A 20,356-nucleotide genomic window follows, 5' to 3' on the forward strand; every position below is an offset into this window, starting at 1 on the left:
GATTCCAGCTGGATGTGATGCTTCCTGCTTCATCTGCTGCTTCTGCAAACCCACTTTTCTTTGCATCCACCAGCTCTCTTCCAGTTCTGCATCATGAAGCAGTTTAATTCCTGCACAGGAATGTGAGAAGTAACATACTTCTTCATTGTTTGATTTGATAAGAGCTACCTCTGAACTGAGCATGTTGCTTCCAAGTTTAAAATGCTGTCAACATATGGGCATCTTTCCTACACTTGACTACGAGCTGAAATCTTAAAGAGGGTCCTCCTAGAGTGTTCACAGGGCATATTGAAAGCCTCATTTGTCATAAAACCTCAAAAGCGATAGTCTGAGAACTCAACTTCTTTCCCACTGTGTGGCAACAGAGTGTAGCAACAAAAATAGCTTTGAGTAGGATAAATGTCTTGTCTTGAAGTTATAAAGGAAACTTCTTAGGTTCCACAAAGCGCAACGTGGGTAGTATTTCCCTTCCACAACATAGGTTACTTAGTTGTCAGAAATAGCTTGAAGCAACAATATACGCGCGTTAGGCAGTTATGACTGTATAATACCTTTCTTGTGTGTCTGCATACAATCACGTGTTCCCCTGAGCCGTGCCTGGTTTAGGGATAACTTCCCAGCGCGCTGGGAGATGTGTTGGAGGGCTTGCTGAATACCTGCTCTTTAGCAGTTACGAGTCCAGCTCTGTTCAGAGGGCTGGGAGTACTTTGCATGCAGGAGAGGTAGCCCTACACTAGGGTCAAGTAAAAAGAAGCTCTGGGTGTGTGTGCCCAGCGTCAGTTGCAGCGCACGGACTGCACACAGGTTGGTCTGAGCAGAGGCTCTGTTGTGGAATTGATGAGCAGTGTCACCTAACGTTCCTCTAAAGCAATCCCACTACTGAAAAGGAATTGTTGGCACTGTCTTCATGGACCTCAGAAGGATTGTGCTGGCTGATATTAACTCACGAAGGAGCGAGAGGAACGTTCTCTCTGCTCTGCAAGCTTACAAGCAGACTCCGACACGCTGTGTTTGCTCTTGGATGCCAAACCAACATCCTGCAGCACGCAACAGTTTTGTCTCATGGCATTGAGAGGTTTGGTCACTGATAAGCAAACCTCTACAAATTCAAAAGCCTGAAGTCAGGTACAATGTAAGTATGAAGGTAGGTGAACTGGGGAAGAGAGATGTCTTGTGATACAGGCAGTATTGCCACTGCATTTGTCATTCCTTAATTAAAAGCAGACACAAAGCTGCACAGCTGTGGTAGCTTATTGAACAGGAACTGGGTTTTGCCATTGTTCTAATCCCCACCTGAAGGCTGGTACCAACATAATACTCGGTCTGATTATAATACAGCCTCACTTCAAAGTCTTGCATTCCAGTTTGAGGTAGTTACTCTGTGCACAAAGAAGTGAATTAGCATTGCTGTTCTTAGTGTTAAGTGTCAGGTATTTTACAAACCTACTTGTCTGTGGTGTGATCTGGTGGAGAGAAAAGGATGTCACAAGAGCAAAAATAAACTTTGCCCGGCTGAAACTGCTTTGCCTTTCCTCCTACTCATTCTCTTCCAATAGACTTCTGAAAGTCACTTATGCTCATGAAAACCTCTCCATGCAGCAGCATGGCTTCATCACAGAGTGAAACTTGTTTTGTATGTGTGATGAGTGCCATACTAGTGGCACTAGGCAAGCTTATCTAGTCTGTGTGCTGTTGGCATCTGTTTAGTATACTGACAAAGTTTTTGCTGCTCCCAGTATTTCAAAGCTAACTGCCCCATGAAAGAGTCCTCTTAGCTCTAGTTGTTAGTAAATATCAGGGATGAAGATGTCAGAACAAAATGAATAAATAGATTCCATTGCTGGGGAGAAACTGAGCTGATCGATCTTAGTTGCAAACAAACAAGAAAACACTTCTCTGAAACTTAAGCCAACTGGATAATTTATTTTTGCCTGAATTGCTGCTCTAGAAGTTAGAAGGGACTGAAAGATATGCTCAAAGCATAGATTGCAAACACCAAGCAAGTGTTGCTTAAAAACAAAATGAAACAAAACTTGTAAAAGCCTCCAATGTTGCTTTCACAATGCATTTCACAATTTCAAATTCTGTTGGCATAAATCATGGGAAAGGCCCTAATAGGGAGAGGCTGTTTCTGCTGACACACAGAGAAAGCACCTGGAGACACCTCTTCAAATGCACAAATGGCCACGACAATCTAGCTTAATTTTCAGTGGGATTTAAGAGTCCAAATTACAGTTATAACTCAAGGATTGGGGTGTGTGGGGGGGTTCTTTCAAGTTATTTCAAGTTCGGAAATGCTGGAAAATGCATTTGTCCCTTCATTTCTATTTCTTCATTGTTATGCTGTTGATTGCTTTGCTATTTGTGTTGAATCATCATGAATGGAGGTCTTCAAAAAATGTGTAGGTGTGGTGCTTGGTGACATGGTGTAATGGTAGACTTGGCAGTGCCAGGTTAAAGGATGGGCCAGATCATTTTAGAGGTATTTTCCAACCTAGTTGATTCTATGATTCTATTTCCCTATAGATACTGACGTCTTGGCCATTTTCTCCTCATATGCCTCAAAACGTACTACTGAGGAAAAGAAAAAGAACAGAGCCCATGGCTTTATTGTGGCTGTTGGCAGGTTCCAAGTCCTGCTTGTTAAGTTCTTGTAAGGTGTTGCTACCATGAGGACAGGACAGAGAGGTGGTGACCTCATGAAGTCTTCCCTACAGCTGGAACATGTACAAGCTTATTCTGTCACCCAATTGCTCATTTTCATAGGCCATATATAAAGATAATTATCTTGGAGATGTTGGGTAGGATAGTCCAGTGCAATGAAAACTTGGGAGAGGAAAGGCTGAGAACTAACAGGATGTCATGCACTTGTTTCCCATTTGAAACTGTACTGGGTACATCAGTATTTTTCCACATATCTGGCTGCGTGGTATGAGCCTTAGGACAGCGGGTCGGTCTTGGAGAACCTTTTCAAAAGGCAGCATTAAGAAGGGACGTGATTGCCAGCAAGGTGTGTTTGCTGGCACAGAAATTGCACCAGCAGGACAGCAGCATGGAGCCTCCCATGCTGTTTCTTTATGTTTTTACGTTCATGTTTTAAAAAACAAAAACACTTTCTTTCAAGCACACTGACTCCTCTTTCCCTGGAGAGGAGTGGCTGGGTGATGAGTGTATTTGACGAGCTGGCTCTGCAGACCACCTTGCCCAGTGGTTTGTCCCTGGCTAAAACCTGTTAGCATTGTTTCTAAAGGTCCTGTGTGTGAGAAGAAAAGCTGTAAGGTCTGACAATTAACCCATTTCATTCATGTCATTTGAAACATCATGTATGATTTTAGCTCATTTCCCTCAGTATTCACGGAACGTATATTTGCATTGACTCCTGGTATGTGTGGCTATTGTGTATGTGTAATAAGTGTTGGTTTTTGGAGCCTATTTAAAGTTTTGTTCTGCATTTTTCTTTGGACCTGCAGGTTCCCCTGGAAAACAAATGGATAACTCGTCCAGCAATCAAGGAAATAACTTAGGGACTGCAACCAAGGCTGGAAAACTGAGCCATGCTTTTAGAGATCCCCGGGCAGGGAGGAAGACAGCAGAGGGACAAGTGCCAAAAGGTGGCGATGAGTCAGAGAGTGATTTTGAATCTGATCCTCCCTCTCCAAAGAGCAGCGAGGAAGAAGAAGAGCAGGAGGATGAGGAAGTCTTACAAGGTGAGAATGGAGACTTCAATGATGACAACGATACGGAACCAGAGAACTTAGGCCACCGGCCTCTCCTCATGGACTCTGAGGAAGAGGCAGAGGAAGAGGAGGAAGAAAAGCAAAGTTCTGACTCCGATTCTGATCGCACCAAGCAAAAATCTGTGAAAGGGCTCCCAAGCAGTAGGTTCCGAGGTGGCGTGGGCATCAGTGAAGTTAAAGAACCCAGTTTAATGCATACGTCTCAGGTGCCAACTACTGTAATCAAGGCGAGCCCCGTCCAAGAATTTGATGTGTTTGGGGCAGTACCATTTTTTTCTCTTCAGCCTCAAGCAAGAGAGAAGAGTGACAAAAATACCTCTTCTCAGACTGCTTTTCCCAGCCTGAACCAAGAGCAGGATGACTTTGATGTTTTCACAAAAGCCCCATTCAGCAAAAAGGTGTCACAGCAGGATGGTCAGCTGGTGGGCGCTGAGACTCAACTCTCGCCCACCTCGCCACGGGGCGTCGATGTTTTTGGCTGCACCCCATTTCAGCCTTCCCTTCTCCCCAGGGTGAGCGGGAGTAAAGAGGACCTGTTCGGGCTGATTCCTTTTGAAGAGATCACAGGGAGTCAGCAGCAGCAAAAGGTGAAGCAGCAGCGAAACCTGCAGAAACTTTCGTCCCGCCAAAGGCGCATGAAACAGGAGGTCTCCAAGAACAACGGCAAGCGCCACCATGGCACCCCAACCACCACGAAGAAGCCTTTGAAGCCCAACTATCGCACCCCAGAGAGAGCCCGCAGGCACAAGAAAGCAGGCCGCAGGGACTCCCAGAGTAGCAATGAGTTCCTGACCATCTCGGACTCCAAAGAGAACATAAGCGTCTCCTTGACGGACAGCAAAGATCGAACCAACCCTCTGCAGACAGACGAGAATCTGCTGGATCCTTTTGGAGCCAAACCCTTCCACCCACCGGACTTGATGCGGCATCCCCAGCACCAAGGGTTTGGTGACAACTGCGGGGATCACGGTGCAGTAGTAGTGGCGAGTAGGCCTAGGCAGAGCTCCTTGCATGGAGCCGTCCACAGTGGCGATGGGCTGAAAACAGATGACTTTGGTGCAGTACCCTTCACAGAACTTGTTGTGCAGAGTGCTCAGAGCCAGCAGCAGCAGGCGCTCGAGTTGGATCCCTTTGGAGCAGCTCCGTTTCCTTCCAAACAGTAAATGCTTCCAGTGGGTTCCCCCCTCCACCTCTCGGAGTCACTTGGTAGTGGTTTTAATTAGTGGAGTAATTTATCTGGTTGACAGGGACCTGGGTTATAGTTTATTCAAGTTAAAGAAGGCATGGCCAACTTGCACAATGAAATTCAGAATTATAGCAATTGTTATCATTTATTTTTGGAGAAAAATAGAAAAAAACAAAACACCACAGGAGCATCCTTTTGTTATGACAGATGGCTCCCAGAACATAAAGAGGAATCAGATGTGAATCAGTGTCTGTCACTGACTCTTGGCCCTGGAACATGTTGTCATTCTGCACTTTCGCATTGCCTTTTCAGCCCTCGGTGATGTGCTGAGGTGGAGGGAGGGGGACGGGCAGAGATCACATGGGAAAGGTTTTCCACATACACAGGTAGGCTAAAGGAACTGTGGTTCTTCTTTGTGTCTCGGTCGCAGTAGGCCCAAGAACCTAAACGTACTAATATCCAGATCGATATGCTGGAAATAGTCAAGTCTTTGCTTCCTAGATGAAAACTACCTTTATTAATTATAAAATAAAGAAGCCAAGTCTTCAAGGGGCTGTGGCCCAGAATTCCAGAGCGTGGCTATGGCTTGGGACCTGATAGACATCTATGCAGCTGCAGAGCTGAGAGGCAGATTATTTTTTTGTGTGCCTAAATGTTCAATTTTATTATTATTATTTTTTTACAGTAAGTGCCATTAATGTAAAATAGCAAACTGGAAGTCTAGAATTAAAACTAAAGATACAGAGAATATAATGGTTTGTGAAATGGAAAGTATGAATGTAGGGAGTAAACCGGCAGGGATGCAGCCAGTGTTTGCAGCACTTTGAAGACTACTCAGTACGCTGGGGAAGAGAGGCTGGTTTACATGAGTAAGAATCTGGCACAGATGGAGTATTCCAGATGACTTGAACAGTTGACTGTGAAATGCACCATCAGTTTTATTTGATTACAAATTGGGGTTTGTGTCCGAAAACACCTTTTCTTTTCCTCTTGGATTTTTATTGCAAAGAAAGCGTGTATTCTTTCAAAACTCATGTTGTTTTTTAAAACAATAATAATTTTATGAAATGACTGTAACCTGATGTTCTCAAGTTCTGATGAATCTGCTATTGTACTTAAGTGTATTTTATAAGAAAGTTTTGCTAAATGCACTGAGCTTTGAAGAAGCTTATCTGAAACTGGATTTGTTTCAGACCAGAAGCAGTAAGCAGCAGGTAGCCTGCAGATGCTGATCGCTACTGTACCAGTAAACTGCGTTTCACACCACGAAGCCTTACAGGCAGGACTCCCGTCCTGCTGCACAGTACCTCCGAGACATTAGGTGCATAAGATGTGGCTGAGAGCTTGGAGCCATGCCGGCAGCTGCTGGGAAGGGAGGGGACACGAACAGGCTTGCTGGAGAGATGTCCTTCGTGCGTCGTGTGCAGGTGGGCCTGCACCCCGCTGCCTCGCGGCCTGCATCAAGCCGTTAGCACCGACTGCAGAGCGAGTACAAATCAGAACGGCCCAATTTGCCGTTTCCATGGCAGTCCGAAAGAGGAGGTGGCAGGAGGTGGCTCCTCTGCTTGTCTCAGCTCTATGTCCTGCTCTACCAAATGTTGAAGAGTAAATGTAAAGTAGATATTCACATATGGTGATCATAAAAGTTTAAGGTTGTTTTTCCCTGCCCTCCCTTCTCCCCCTTAGCAGGAGGTGAAGTGAAATATTTAGGGTTGTGTATTTTTTTTTCCTGAAGTCTACTGCTGGTTATACAGTCACCCTGAGATCTGAGAGGATCAGGGTAGATCCCTTAAAATATCTGTTTAAAGATGGCACGTTAAAAACAAATCCCTTTTTTCTTTCGTGGGCTGGTTTGATAAAATGCTGCCTCACATATCTAGTGAGTTTGTTTCCCTTAGTCCTGGATTCTGAAACTAGCTCATGCATATCTGTACACTTTGATTATCTTCCTTTATTAATTTTTATTTTTTTTCTGACAAGGTGAAAGAGAAATATTACAGCTCTGCTTGGTTACGAATGACTTGTTCAGGCTTAGAACTTAAGCTTTTAGGAATACGTGAGTAGAAATGTTTCAACTCTATTTGCACAGGAGTTTCTTAGGCTTTATTACTACTGTTCTCACCTGTTGGGTTTTTTTTATGCCAAAGGCTGTAAGAAACGCACGCCAAGTCTGTAGCATTTTCTGATACTCAGGTTAACTGTGATTTTGTTTTTATGCGCGTGCTTATTAGCTGCCTTCCTACAGTTTCCTTTTGAACTGTTACTTACCTGCCTAAAGACACTTGTTAGAACAGAGTATTATGACAAATGGGGCAGATAGGTGGAAACAAGAAGAAAACAAGAAGGAACTGACCCGCTGCTTTTGCTGGTGGAGGAGCAGCATCAGGGTTTGCACAGCCATTGGGTGCTGGAGATGTGGGTTAGCAATGTGCACCGGGACTGGGCTTAACACCACTGCCTGAGAGCAGCAGTGGTTCGCCCTTGAACGCTGAGGGGAAAGGCAGTGTGCCGACAGACCTAGCGTTGGTCTAACTCCTCAGGTAAATCCAGTGAAGAGGGAGTTGGGTTTGGTTTTTGTCTGATGACCCTGAGATGCAGGCTGAGGAGTGTAACAGGTTTTCCTTGTGTGGTGGGTGTTGTGTCTTTTTTTGTTATTTTGTTTGTTTTTGACAGAAGGCTCATAAGTGGTTTCATTACAGGAAAGCTAGAGTTGGGTTGTACACAAACTGGTAGAGGAGATGAAAGCGAAACGTAAACCCAAGTTACTCTAAAACTGGCATAAAACTGGCAGAATGCCTCTGGCTGCATATGAGTTAGGGCCAACGATGCTTACTTTATTCTGGCCTTAATAAACCTTGCTCTTTGTACTCTACTTATGGAACAGCTTTTTGCATAAACGTAATTTTTATGTTTCTGAAGTGAAAATGATTGTTTTTTTTCTTCTGACTGAGAAGAGATCAGCATGCCTCACTTGACTTGGCGTGCTGTATTTGGTTTGCAGCTTGGGTTTAAATTGAGCTAAGATTCAACAGAGACAAAACATGGTACTGCTGGGGAACATGGTATACTTTTGCCTGTATTGAGTGTGTGTGCATGCTCATCTGTGCACTTGTCACGGAGTCTATTGTGACCTTACGTGAAGTACTGGAAAGACCAGACTTGTACCACACTGTCTGTGAAGACAATGATGGCAAGGTAAGGAACTAACACTTCCCTTCCAACAGAAAATATCAATTAATTTTTACAGTTCTTTCAGCGTGTTGAATGACTGCACCATAGACCTTTCAGAATTGGCTGCTCAGGACAGAGGTTCTGTCAAAGGTACTAACGAGCCCTTCATGGTGACGGTCATGAAAAGTAAAACAAGAAGTTGAGTTTCTCTGCAGACTCTCAGATAGCCTTGAGATGTGCGTAATTGCTTTTGCTGACTTGTAACGTGGGACCTGCAAAAACCAACTTGCAAGGAAGTAACTTCTAATCATTCTGGATGTCCCAGTTAGTAAAACTAAGTACTGTGAAAATAAGTTGATATGTTTGCTACTGTGAGAATAAGAGTTTATCTGGAGTATTTTATACTATATTGTGTATTTTTATATATGAAAAGTATATATAAAATATACACGTGATCACACACATCATGCTATATTTTTAGTAACAGTGCAGCCACAATCATTTTGATGGAATTAGGAAGAGCGAATGAGTGAAATCTGCAAAAGAAAAAATGTAAAGGGTGGCTGCTGAGTTACTTTTCCTGCTTCTTTTGAAAGGAAAATCAAGGAAATTGTGTGTATAACGAAGTCTGTGACTAAGGCATCACCTACTATTAAAGAGCATAAAAACTATTTTAAAATTGCTGGCATTCAGCTTTTAAGTGCACTTTCCTGAACTACACTTCCATTTCTTGTTAGACTTCAAGTTTCTAAAGCTTTTTTTTGTGTACCACTAAACAGAGAACTTTTAACTTTTTTGTGAAACTGATGTACATCATAAAATACTGCAGTTGTTAAATAAACAAACATGATAACAGTGACTTTGCAGATCTCCTTAAACATGGCATGATTAAGTATTCATGTTTAGGCTTTAAGTTATTCACTATAAGCAATGCTACTTTTTCTGGTTGCTTTTTGTAACTGTAGATTACTGTTGGTATTTTTTTACATGTTAAAGGTGACAGTTGGGCAGGTAATACAACCATCTTTGTTCAACTTGTGAAAACCTGTTGATAATGTATTGCTTTTATTTCGTAGTTTCAGTATTACCCCTTAAAGCCTTCCTGCAGAATGGTTTTAAAAGGATGCATTCAGCTTCCTAGGCACTAACTGAAGCTTTGTCCCTTTTCAAAGTGGCCAAAACTTTCAGTGTACTTTCCATTCAACTTCAGACTCAGCTCTGCACTTCTAATCTTCTAGACATAATTTTCACTTGATTTACCTATTCTGCCAACGGTTTGACAGAGCATTTTTTGGAGCTTGCTTGTACTGATTTCACTATTACGGAAGCTGAAAAAAGAACAAAATGTGTAACAAGACTGAGTGGCAGCAGGACACATACTACATTGTAGCTCATGTCTTGGTTCTTCTGTCCTTTATCTATTACCCTTTTTGGCCTAATTTTCTTACAAGCAACTCCACATTTTAATTGGAAGCTTCAGCTTGAGCAGAAGTGAACAAGCACAGCTGTTAAAAGTTTGTGCCTTAAAGTTTTAAGTCCGGTTAGTGCAGTGCAGTTAGAGTACATGTCCTGCCAGTCCATGCTGTGCCTGGACAGCCTCCCCATTTATTTTAAACCTTGGGGAGGTACCAAATGTGTGGTGAAGCAGTTGATGTATGGCAGTTGGGAGATGCTTGAGTACAGTATTCAAAACAAAAATGTTACCCCAAGCAAACATTCAGTGAACCAGAATTTCACAGAAGGAGGCTCCCCAGGTAGGCATCCAGACGGGCCTTGAACATCTCCAGAGAAGGAGACTCCACAACCTCCCTGGGCAGCCTGTTCCAGTGCTCCATCACCCTCACCATGAAGAAGTTCTTTCACATGTTGGTGCGGAACTTCCCGTGCTCCATTTAGTGGTCATTCCCCCTTATCCTGTCCCCACAAACCACTGAGAAGAGGTTGGCCAAATCCCTCTGTCTTCCACACTTCAGGTATTTATACACATTGATAAGATCCCCTCTCAGTCTTCTTTTCTCCAGGCTGAACAGACCCAGGTCTCTCAGCCTTTCCTCATAAATTTTATTTTTACAGGTTCAGTATTTATTTACAGGTTCAGTATTTACATAAAAGACCATCATGCAGCTTGATGGAATTTTGTCAGGGTAATAAAAATGTACAACTTCACAATCAGTTTTCTTATCCAGTGAAAACTGCTACAGTAGTTAGTTTACAAAAAAAAAAAAAAAAAAGAACCATCAAATCAGTACGCTTTCAATACACAATCACACATTCTTCAAATATTGTTCACATGATAATGGAAACAGGCTTTTATAATTGAAGGTTCCTTGTCAGGCTTCAGTAGTAATCATTAGTGCACTTTAAACTTGCTTCACTGTCAAGTTTAAAAAAAAACAACACAAGAATATATTCACATGGGAAGGCTCACAAGTCTGGGATTTGAATTTTAAATGCAGAGTTAGTTCTTTCCAGTTATGGTTTCTGGTGTTGGGAGGAGAGAGAAACACTGAAATTAAGTGACAGCACTGCTCTCCTGCCTACTGGCAAAGAAGGTAGTATCCTGCCTTCTCCACCCCTGATAAGTGATCAAATAATAGACGGTAAATGTCTATTGCTCTGCTCTTGGCCACATCTCCTTGGCACGTTCCTTGGGAGGAAGGCTGAGGGAGCTGGGCTTGCTGAGCCCAGTTGAGGCAGCTTTGGTGGGAGTGAACAGCACCTTGCCAGCCTCCAGGAGCACTTTGCTGATAGGCAGGCTCTCCAGCACTCTGAGCAAGCTCAAGCCCATGAAGGGTCAACCCTCACTGAGAGGACAGAGCAGCACAGATGAGGCTGGTAGTTCAGTAGGGGTTTGTGTGTCACGCAGCTTTTCATAGGGTTGCCCAAGGTTTTCCCAGCCCATGGCTAGGCTGTGCAATCTCTTGCTATGTAGGAACAAATATGGGTAACTGCTTGAGACTACTGCAGCTGTCAAACAGAGCTGAAAGGGACCAGGCAAACATCTGTCCAGCCCACTCCAAAACTCTGCCTGAGGGCAATGCAGCCTCCTGGAGGTTCCTGCAGTGCAGCAGCGTAGATTAGTGGAGTATCAAGATAACTACTTGTTTACGAACAAAAAAGTATTACACCACTCAGCATTTTTTCTGGGGGAGCTAATTAGATTAGGGAGGTTAATTGCACCTTGTGATGTGTTAAAAACGAGATTACTTAACCCTATGCTTGTTAAAATATCATGTTCCCATGCGTACAAAAACTGCTTTACCTTCACAAGTCCACGCTATACTCAGGACAGGGCTTGCTGTGTCTGTACTGCATGATGTACACTACAGATTGATGCCACCAGTACAACATGACCACTGCCAGGATATGCCACACTTGGTGACTGGAGCCGAGGTAGTTCAGCTGTCCTGCGGGGAACAAAAAGGGCAAGCTGTTAAGTTGCTCAGTTCAGCATTAACTCATGCAATGTGAGCTGTCTCCTCAGAGGCTCGCTATACATGTACACTCAGCTGGCTGGGAGGCAGTGTCAATTCTTTAACAAACTTGATCAGACGTTGTCTGATTTCTTTTGATGCAAATACACATAAAACTTCACTCTGTGTAAGAACACAAGGTAGAAAATCATCAACCTGCTCTCTCAATAAATTTGGGACTCACAGCCAAGACTGAGACACTGTAGGAAGCTGAACTGCATTAAAAAAAAAAATACACCAGAGGATTTCCTACCTGGGAAGTATCTTTCAGGAACTTTGGAAATATAGAAGAGAAAAGCGACAGCAGCGATGAAGTACATGACAAGTACACGCGGAGCAAACTCCTGCAAAAGAAAATGAAGCTTTTTTACTCTGTTACAAGATAGAAATAAAACAATAAAAAATCTCTACCTATATTTAAAAAAGCAAAAGGCAAGACCAAACAATTTTACTTGGCTGCCTGTGTTATCTAGAGTCCAGTTGAGGAGCTAATGCCAAAACTTGAAAAAAACTGAATGGAAGGCCACAGAAATACTACATAGGAGACCGTAAAGAAAAAAAAAAAAAAATAGCCCCTGGAAAGCAACTCATTCATATGACTTAGTTTTTGTAACACTTCAATTACTGGAAGCAGAGCATTTTTGTTAGCTATGGAAACAAAATGAGTACCATATCTACCATTCTGTTACACCCGGACTAACTAAATGGGGAGGGTGGGGAAGCAATTACTGCTTATCTGATGTTTAGAAGGCCAGTGTTCAGTGCCAGTTCTAAAGCTACTTATTTGTAAATGCTGCTCTTCCAGATTCAACAGGTGCTCTGGACCAGGCAAAACCACCACCCTAGAAGCCAGTCTTCTTGAAGTGGTAGTCCAAGTACTTGCACTCGTGGTGCTTACTATGAAAAGCAAAGGTTTTCTTCAGCACAATTAGGTCCCTGGGTAATCAACTATTCCTGGGGTTTACACCTTGGGGCAGGCTTCACCTCTTTTAACAGTGCTGTGCTTCCTATTTTTCCAGAGTTGGACAACCTTTAACCATAATTTTAAGTGGTAAAACAAGAATGGGAAAAGAGTTTATAACTTCACAGCGATGTTAAATGAGGTTTGCATGCGAGACAGAGGGCTGTGTAGGCAAATACTCATTTTGCCACAAGCCCAGGGCACAGAAGAGGAATAAAATGGTCTTATGGCTCCTTCCTCCTCTGGAACTGCGGGGGCAGAGAGCCCCAGGCGCTAGTGTAGCCTGACCAACCACTTCCTACGCACCAGCTGACTCCCGAGCCTCGCCCTGGCCTACCTGCACAGACTGCTCTGCCCCTCAGGCAAGCACACAGTTGCCTTGGTATCCGGTCGGCCTTCTCACGACGCCGTTTTAAATCTGTAAAAATTTAATCTACTCAATCTGTTTACTGGCTTTCAGTAAATCTGAGCATTTGCATTCGGACTGTAACATCGAAAGGAATTCTATGCTCTTAAGAGATTTCCACTACTTCTACAGTCTAAGAGACTGAGGGAAGATGGCAAGTGAAAAGCAAAAGGAATGCTTCTTTCCTTTGCTATTATTTTCTTTTACCTGTACAATAGATGCACCAATGCCGCCGTTGAGCCCGACCCAGTGGACGGTAGGAATAATTCCATAGCCAGACACTGAGCAAAAGATGACGGAGCGCAGTCTGTGACACTGTTGTGTGAGGTAACTGGGATGAATCTGAGCAAAAAATACTGCCAGGATCATTGCCAGCATAATGATTAAGTATACCTGACGCCAGTACTGAGGGAGAAAAGAAACAAAAGCAAGTTTGTATATTTTCTCATCTTGTGTTAAGGCAAATTCTGGGTAGAAAGATCACATTACTAAGTGCAATGATTCATCACTGTCCTCTCACTTCTGAGACCACAAATTACAGCACTGAAGGAATATATTCTTATTAATAAAGTCAAGGGAATGGGAAGGGAGGGGAAGGAACTCTATTGCTCAGGTACAGGTGGTAGAACATTGATTTCAAACACTGCCTTCACTAAACCATATTTTAAACATAACCCTGCCTAAGAGAGCTGGTTCAACTACCTGCTCAGTGCTTTCAGTGCACTGCTTGTACAGGGAGCTGGGAGGTACAAAGGTGGATGTGGTTTAAGACTCCAAAGCAAAAAGAGCTTGTTTCTGCCCCATGTGAGATACTCAGTTGGAAACACTTGAATTAGTTTTGATGGGGATACATCCCATAAACAGCCTCATGCATTTGACAAAGGCATGACTGTCAAGTTTATGCTGACTTCCTATAACTTTCAATGCTGTCTTGAAACATGTGCAGTTGACGGCTTGAAAGAAATATCCATGTTTACCTGTCACTTCTGCAAACAAAGTTCTGCTAGTGTCAAAACCTGTTTCAGTTCCCATCACTGTCTCCTGACTAATGTGCCACTTGGACACGATGCGATGAACTCCCTTCCCGAGGCATACAGGCCATGGCAGTGAGACTGCAGACATTAAATGTCATATGAAAACATGAGACTTACATTATTACAGTAAAAGGCATAAAACACGCCTGATACGTAGCAGCCCAGGATAGCAATGGAAATTCCTGCATAATCTAAGGCCATCCATCGCCGGCTGGTCTTCTCCGAACGATGGCAACAGAAGAGATGATATCCCACTGAACAAAGCATACAGACCTATACACATATTGAAATGGGGACACATTAATTTCTTGGTAACTTACAGGGATTACAGCAAGCTTCAACTCTGAAGCTCAGAGCAGAAAACAACTTGTTACGTGTCTTGCAGTGCTACTTGGTGTAGGCAATCATGATATCTGCCAGTAATCAGTGGAAAATAACCCAACCTTCTCTAGCGGCCTGAAGAAGAAGTAGGAAACTCTGCAAGACTTGGTAACCATGGGCTGCACAGCAATAAGGGTACAGTGGCCTGGAGCTCGAGGCCAAAAAGGTCCCAGTACACACGGGAGCGGGGGCGTACACACTTTTTTTTAGGGGTTGTGTCTTCTAATAGAGCTTTAAACCATGACACGAAGTGCTATCACTGGTGCTGAGCACAGATTTAACCCTTAAAAATCTTGGGTAAAAGCCCCGCGCAGCAGCACCACGCAAGGTGGCTCCTGGCACCACGCTACCTGGAAGCAGAAGAGGCAGACGAAGCAGATGACAAAGTCCTCTCGGGAGGCACCCGCCGCCGGCAGGACAGCCACCAGGTCATAGACACCCAGCGCCAGGAAGAGCAGGAAGCCGAGCAGGTGGCTCCAGATGTTGACGGTCTCGTTGGAGAGGATGAAGAGGCTGCGGGGAGGAAGAACAAGAAGAAGAAGATGAAGGGGAGCAGGGCTGGGGCTGGGGCTGGCGGGGCAGCCCGGGGGGGCGACCCATGTGGTGCCGGAGGTGCCCTGCCCCGCTCACCTCTTGATGCAGAGGCGGGAGGGCAGGTAGGCGCGGTACCCGTCGGTGATGTAGGGGTTGTCCCTCAGGAAGCCGGGGATCTGCTCGTACGTGTACAGGCGGATGGCGCGGGGCACCATCACGGGCCAGTACTGGTAGCCGCCCAGCTCGATGTAGTGCGAGCTCCGCAGCAGCTTCGGCTGCATCTCGCCCGCCCAGCCGCTGCTGCTGCTGCCGCCGCCGCCGCCGCATCGGCCCCGCGCCCCCCGGCTCTGTCGCGACGATCGCGACCGCCGCGCTCAGCCCCCAGCAGCGCCCCTCCGCCGGGGCCCGGCTGGCGGCGGCCCGCACCCGCCCGCCTCACGCGGCGCGAGGCGATGACGTGGCGCGGGGCGGCCGTTGGGCCCCGTGAGGGAGGGTTCGTGAGGGGGAGGGCGGAGCGGCGCTGCTGTCGTGACGGGGTCGTAAAGGGAAGGGGTAAAATGTCAGAAATATAAAGTATTAGGACTGAAGAAGAGTCTCCCAGAGGATTTGCTTCACCAGTTTTTATTTAAAAAAAATCAGCTGCTGTGGGTAAGGGAGAGAGTGTGTCCGTAGGTTTGTGCCCGGTGCGCCACGCCAATAAGCACACAGAGTCGGTGGTTTTATCTATTTATTTTATTCAAAAATGCTATTAGTAGGTGTTAACTGGACCCATTTTCCCCGTATCTGTCTCGGAAGTTAAAAACAAGTGTCCTGAGTGGTGCTCCTTGCTCGTTGAGCTGTTCCTCCCCTCTGGTATTGCACCAAGCCGTATTTTTCAGAGGTCTTTTCTCTCGTTTAAACCAAACGTGGACGTATTTCACTGAGGTGCTGTGACAAGAACAGCGTTTTCCCATGGCAGAGAGATGTGTATGGTGAAGTAAAAGACACAGGCTGAGGGGCATTTGAAATGAGAGAATGACCGTGAGGACCAGGTGTGTGGGTCCCAGAAATAGCCTGGTAACCTGCTCTGATGCATCACCCAGAAACCTCCGTGTTACACCACTTGGTTGTACCAGTTACGTTCATTCTGGTCACCAACAGCTCTTGAATATTTCAAATAATTGTTCACTGTGATTTCTGCACATGAATGCTCTGAAATTCTGGTCCACCTACCTCTGCAGAGCTGATGACAGTTCCTCGTGCCTTCTCCCTCTTTAGCTGGTCTGAATGCTGGGTATGTTTTTCTCCTGTACATACTGCAGGTTTTTGCAGAGGTACCCAGAGGAAGCGTATTCATATCAGTAACTCAGCAGACTTAGCTTTAATTTTCTCGTGTTCACCTTTCTGGGACATCTCAGAAGCACACCTTTAAATAGCTCATTCCTCTTTGTTTCTGTCTTCTTTTTCCATATGGCTTCTCTCCTTCACGTTTTTCCCTAGCTGGATATTAAACTATTAATATTAAATTCTTTAAGAATGCGCAGAGAAAGCACATTCGGAAAGATCCCTAGGCATAGTTGTGACTGGAGGAGAGTGATGGGGATAACGCATGTGGCTATGTTTAGGATGGGGCACAGGATATCCCTTCTGTAGGCAGCAGAGTCATACTAAGTGCACAGGGAAGTCCAGTGTAAGAAAACACCTGGCAGAGAGAAGTGCTAAGTTGGCTGATACTCAGGAGATGGCTCGGTGACTCTCCCATGTAATGGGTTCATGGGAGGGCTGAGAATTCAAATGCCAGAGTTTCCAGGAAACAAAGTCTTAGGAAGTTATGAAGGAGTTATTTTGCAGCTTGCTTGAAAGGGAAATAGTTTCTACAGTGCTAGATGTTTCTGTTCTGAGATGGAAGAACAGTTCACTTTCCAGTTGACCTCAATCAGCTGCACTAAAAATAGGAAAGCATCCTGTTTGGGTCAATGTTTTGCACGTGAAAACTGAAATCTCTAAACCAAAATAGTGGGATCCTGCTAATGAGAATGATCTCTATGTGGTGGTAATCTTTTTACTAAGAAGTATCACCCTTCTTCTTCTCTTTGCAGTGCCTGGAGAATGAGGGAAATAAGTATTTGCGCACACATATGCACATAAAGGAATAAGAACAGAGCTGCCACGTTACTTCAGGTGAGAGAACCCCAACCGTCCCGTGAAGTCTTTCATTGCCACTGTGAAACCAAGCAGGGAAAGCAGCGGTGTCCTCCCCAGCTCCTGCTGATAAGCGGGGAGATTCATTGCTCGCTCAAGTGGACACACTCTTTTGTCAAGCCAAATGCTGCTTTGAAAGTTGTTACCAGGTTAAAACCGTAATTAGTTGTAATTGTCCATTGAATCATTAGCTCACTGAGAACATTATACCTGGAAAAAAAAAAGACTTTGTTTCTAAGCCCTGTGCAATTTAAATTAAATCCCGAGTGCTTCAAAGAGTTCAGTCAGAAGGAATCAGAGCTGACAGCACTTTTTTTTTTTTTTTTTTTTTTTTAAAGTAGCTTTAATTGGCTGTTAAGTTAAAGCTTTGAAGCTTTGATAGAAGAAGTGTTATAGGTTAAGTTAATAGGGAAAATTGAGAAACAATTAGGGCAGCTTTAAATTAATTACTTACACTATTTATTTTGAGCTTATTGAACAATTGTGTTGTATGCGTAAGTGATTGAAATTAGCCATCTGGGCAAGATAGCTTTGACCTAAATTGACCTTCTTCAGTAACTACCTAGCTTGCCCTAATTCCTATACTGTATCCCTAATTTTACTGGCAGATAAGCTTAATTGGGAGTAACAATAAATGTGTGGGAGAGGTTCCATAATGTTCTGTTGAAACCCAGATGACCTATGTAGGCAGAGAGAGAAGGCTTTTAAAGAGATAGCTGAGGAAGCGACAAATGACCTAAACTGTTTCTCCTTAACCCAGACAGCTCCCTGCTGAGTTTGATTCTTCTGTGTTTGTCAGTATAAACAGATAACGTCGTATTTAGATAACTGAAATATAACCCCTTAACCTGTCTTCAGCCCCTAGTTTAAGGAAAATATAGGTAAAGAACAGCAAGTTTATATGAATTAATTAACTAGTATTAGCTCTATAATACTAACAGTATTTTTTTATGTTCTGCTCCATTTTGCACTTTTTTTTTTTTTGAGGCATAAACGGGACAATTGAGTTAGAAAAAGTATGTAGGTAAAAGATCTTTTCAAGTGCTTGTGAGAAAAATGGAACGTTAAAAAAATCAAATTTGAATGTGAAGGGATGAAGACGACTGAAATATTCTTGGTACTGTTTTTTGAGTCATTGATTTATTTATTTTTTATTTATTTATTATTGCTTGTTTCTAGCAAGAAGGTCCCTGGGAACAAGATTTCAAGATTTCAGAAAACTGCTTTCCAAACTGTGGCGGCTGCAAAATAGGAGACTCAGAAAAGCAGGTGAGTGATAAAAGCATCTGAGACAGTTATGTGGTGCAGGTGACTTGAGACCACGCCGGGCCACCCATCTCCCACGCTAGAAACCTCTCAGTGAGCTCATTCTTGGCTCTTCCTGAGGGTGTCGCTCTGGCACTGTGCTATCAGCCTGAGTATCTTCCATCCGTCCTGGTGGGAAGGAGCTCGTTATACTCGCCAGCTCAATTAGGTGCCTCTTCATTGACTTCGTAATTAACAAAGAATTGGTACCGTGACTTGAGTTCTCAGCTTGGCCACGCTGTTTGCTGCAGACCTGTATCAGTGTAAGAGCAGTGCTAGAATGGAATAAAATAAAATAAAATAAAATGTGCGACTTGTCGTTTGATCTCATTCCTAAACAAGACACCTCCCGATTTATGGTTCATGGGGACCTGGCCCTTCATTAGTTCATTGTGAACAAGGAAACAGGAGGTGCCCTGGGACTGCTTTTCCCACTGATGGAATCTGCTGCTGTGGGAGTGCGCAGCTTGCTCTGCGTTCTCCAGAAAAGACAGATCAGTGCCTGGAAATGAAATCTGTCATTAGTCTGACCTTAGCTGAGAGAATGCATTTGGGAATACTGGCTGAAGGTATCGCGTGTCTTCCTTTGCATAATGCTACCAGCAGAGAGACCTTGTCGTTGCTGTGTCAGTGTATAGCCACGTTCTTATTCCTCTGTCCCTGGGGCTGGAAGGAAGTAGATCTAGTTCAGAGTACTGTGTGCAGGAGTGTATTTCAATGCAGAGCCTGTGAATAAAATACAGGCACTGGTTTATGACCATAAAGGCCATATATTTATTCATGTGCGTAAAGCACTTTCTGTTCTGTATGTCTGTGCAAAGAAAACTTGCAAATGGCCTTGTATAGAATATGTTTACTGACTGCTACATCAGGAGATAAAGTTATTTAAAGCCCCTTGTTATCTAAAACAGATGTATCCTCTCTTGCAAGTAGCCAGAGCATCTGTGAAATTAAGTACTTGATGTTGATATGTGGGGAAGTTGGAAATAAGAAAATAAGGTTTATAGGTTTGTGGAAGTCAGAGAGGCGTTTAAAGCGAGAGTGGGGAAAAATAGAAATACTGCACTGCCCCTAATCCACACACTCCCTTCGATAAGAGAGCATGAAGAATGTGAGTACCTTGTGTATAGTAATTAGAGTGACCTTCGTACTAAGAAAGCTTGGTTTTAAGGCCTTCTTCCCTGGAGATGCATCTTCCGTGTGCTGTATCTGCTAGGATTTTTGTGGTGAAGTTCTCTGTGGTATCTTGTACCGCACTCCTCAGCGTAGATCCTGAGCAGCTTCCAGAAGTGCCCGAAACAGAACGCCTGACATCTGTCGTGGGGGGTTCAGGCTCTCTTTTCCTCTCCCCGTGGAGAGATGCATGTGCAATGTGTGCAGTGAAGTGACTTGTTTTGGTAGGGCTCTTCCTTTTTTTTTTTTTTTTTTTTTCCTTTTTTTTTTTTTTTTTTTTGGCATTTCTGTTTTCTGATTCAATCCCTTTGGCTTTCAGTTCCAGCTTCTGAATCTCAGCATCTGTCAGTGGTGCGATAAATTCTCTTTGGTGATAAGAGAACAGCTGCCAATAGCAAGAGCAAGAATGGCATTTGGGCTTTTTCCTGCCATGCGAGAGCTTACAGTCAGCAAAAATGCACTGTGCACACAATGGAAGAAGGCACCTCTTCTGCCCAGCTTGCTATTTTTTCTCCAGTTTAGCAGCATCTTTTCCATCCCTGTTAAGCAGACAAATGTGAACAATTGGGCAGCATAACAGAGTCCTGAACCTGAAGGACTGGAATTAATTGTGTGTAGGTTCTGAAGGTGAGAGTGGTGAGAGCACAACAAAGGATTTTTTTTATATATATTTTGAGGAATGAGGGGACTTTTAGGGAAAGGAAGAAACTGTTTGGAAAGCTGCTTAATGATGTGAGCTGGATGTTTCCTAGTGCAATGACCTGCTCCTGGTAAAACTGGTGGTGAAAACAAACTTTGTGTGGAGTTCTGAATT

General features: G+C 44.0%; 2 protein-coding genes and 1 long non-coding RNA gene across 21 annotated transcripts in view; 2 read left to right on the forward strand and 1 right to left on the reverse strand.

The window, feature by feature from the left end:
- BMP2K (BMP2 inducible kinase) overlaps nt 1-8,953 on the forward strand; it is a 64,037-nt gene extending 55,084 nt beyond the window's left edge. For both annotated transcript variants that reach the window (XM_084516548.1, XM_084516547.1), the window contains one exon: nt 3,471-8,953. In XM_084516548.1, the coding sequence (XP_084372674.1) occupies nt 3,471-4,900 (1,430 nt within the window). In that variant the 3' untranslated portion in view covers nt 4,901-8,953. The remainder of the gene's footprint in view (nt 1-3,470) is intronic.
- Nucleotides 1-15,300, reverse strand: part of PAQR3 (progestin and adipoQ receptor family member 3) — a 29,040-nt gene extending 13,740 nt beyond the window's left edge. For 3 of the 5 annotated variants that reach the window (XM_084516551.1, XM_084516553.1, XM_084516552.1), the window contains exons 1-6: nt 14,980-15,300; nt 14,700-14,862; nt 14,086-14,241; nt 13,142-13,339; nt 11,821-11,911; nt 11,357-11,501 (exon numbers count right to left, since the gene is read on the reverse strand). In XM_084516551.1, the coding sequence (XP_084372677.1) occupies nt 11,359-11,501; nt 11,821-11,911; nt 13,142-13,339; nt 14,086-14,241; nt 14,700-14,862; nt 14,980-15,164 (936 nt within the window). In that variant the 5' untranslated portion in view covers nt 15,165-15,300 and the 3' untranslated portion in view covers nt 11,357-11,358. Of the gene's footprint in view, nt 1-10,135; nt 11,502-11,820; nt 11,912-13,141; nt 13,340-14,085; nt 14,242-14,699; nt 14,863-14,979 lie in introns of those variants that run through there. The other 2 variants (XM_084516550.1, XM_084516549.1) reach the window with 2 other exon arrangements.
- Nucleotides 15,301-16,772: 1,472 nt separating this feature from the next.
- The window catches only part of LOC311435493, a 40,713-nt gene continuing 37,129 nt past the window's right edge, over nt 16,773-20,356 (forward strand). For 11 of the 14 annotated variants that reach the window (XR_014692161.1, XR_014692162.1, XR_014692163.1 and 8 more), the window contains exons 1-2: nt 17,491-17,945; nt 18,244-18,333. This is a non-coding gene — a long non-coding RNA (uncharacterized lncRNA). Of the gene's footprint in view, nt 17,044-17,490; nt 17,946-18,243; nt 18,334-20,356 lie in introns of those variants that run through there. The other 3 variants (XR_014692159.1, XR_014692160.1, XR_014692170.1) reach the window with 3 other exon arrangements.

Source organism: Aythya ferina, assembly GCF_964211825.1.
Source record: "Aythya ferina genome assembly, chromosome: 4".
In the NCBI taxonomy this organism is placed as follows: Eukaryota; Metazoa; Chordata; class Aves; order Anseriformes; family Anatidae; genus Aythya; species Aythya ferina.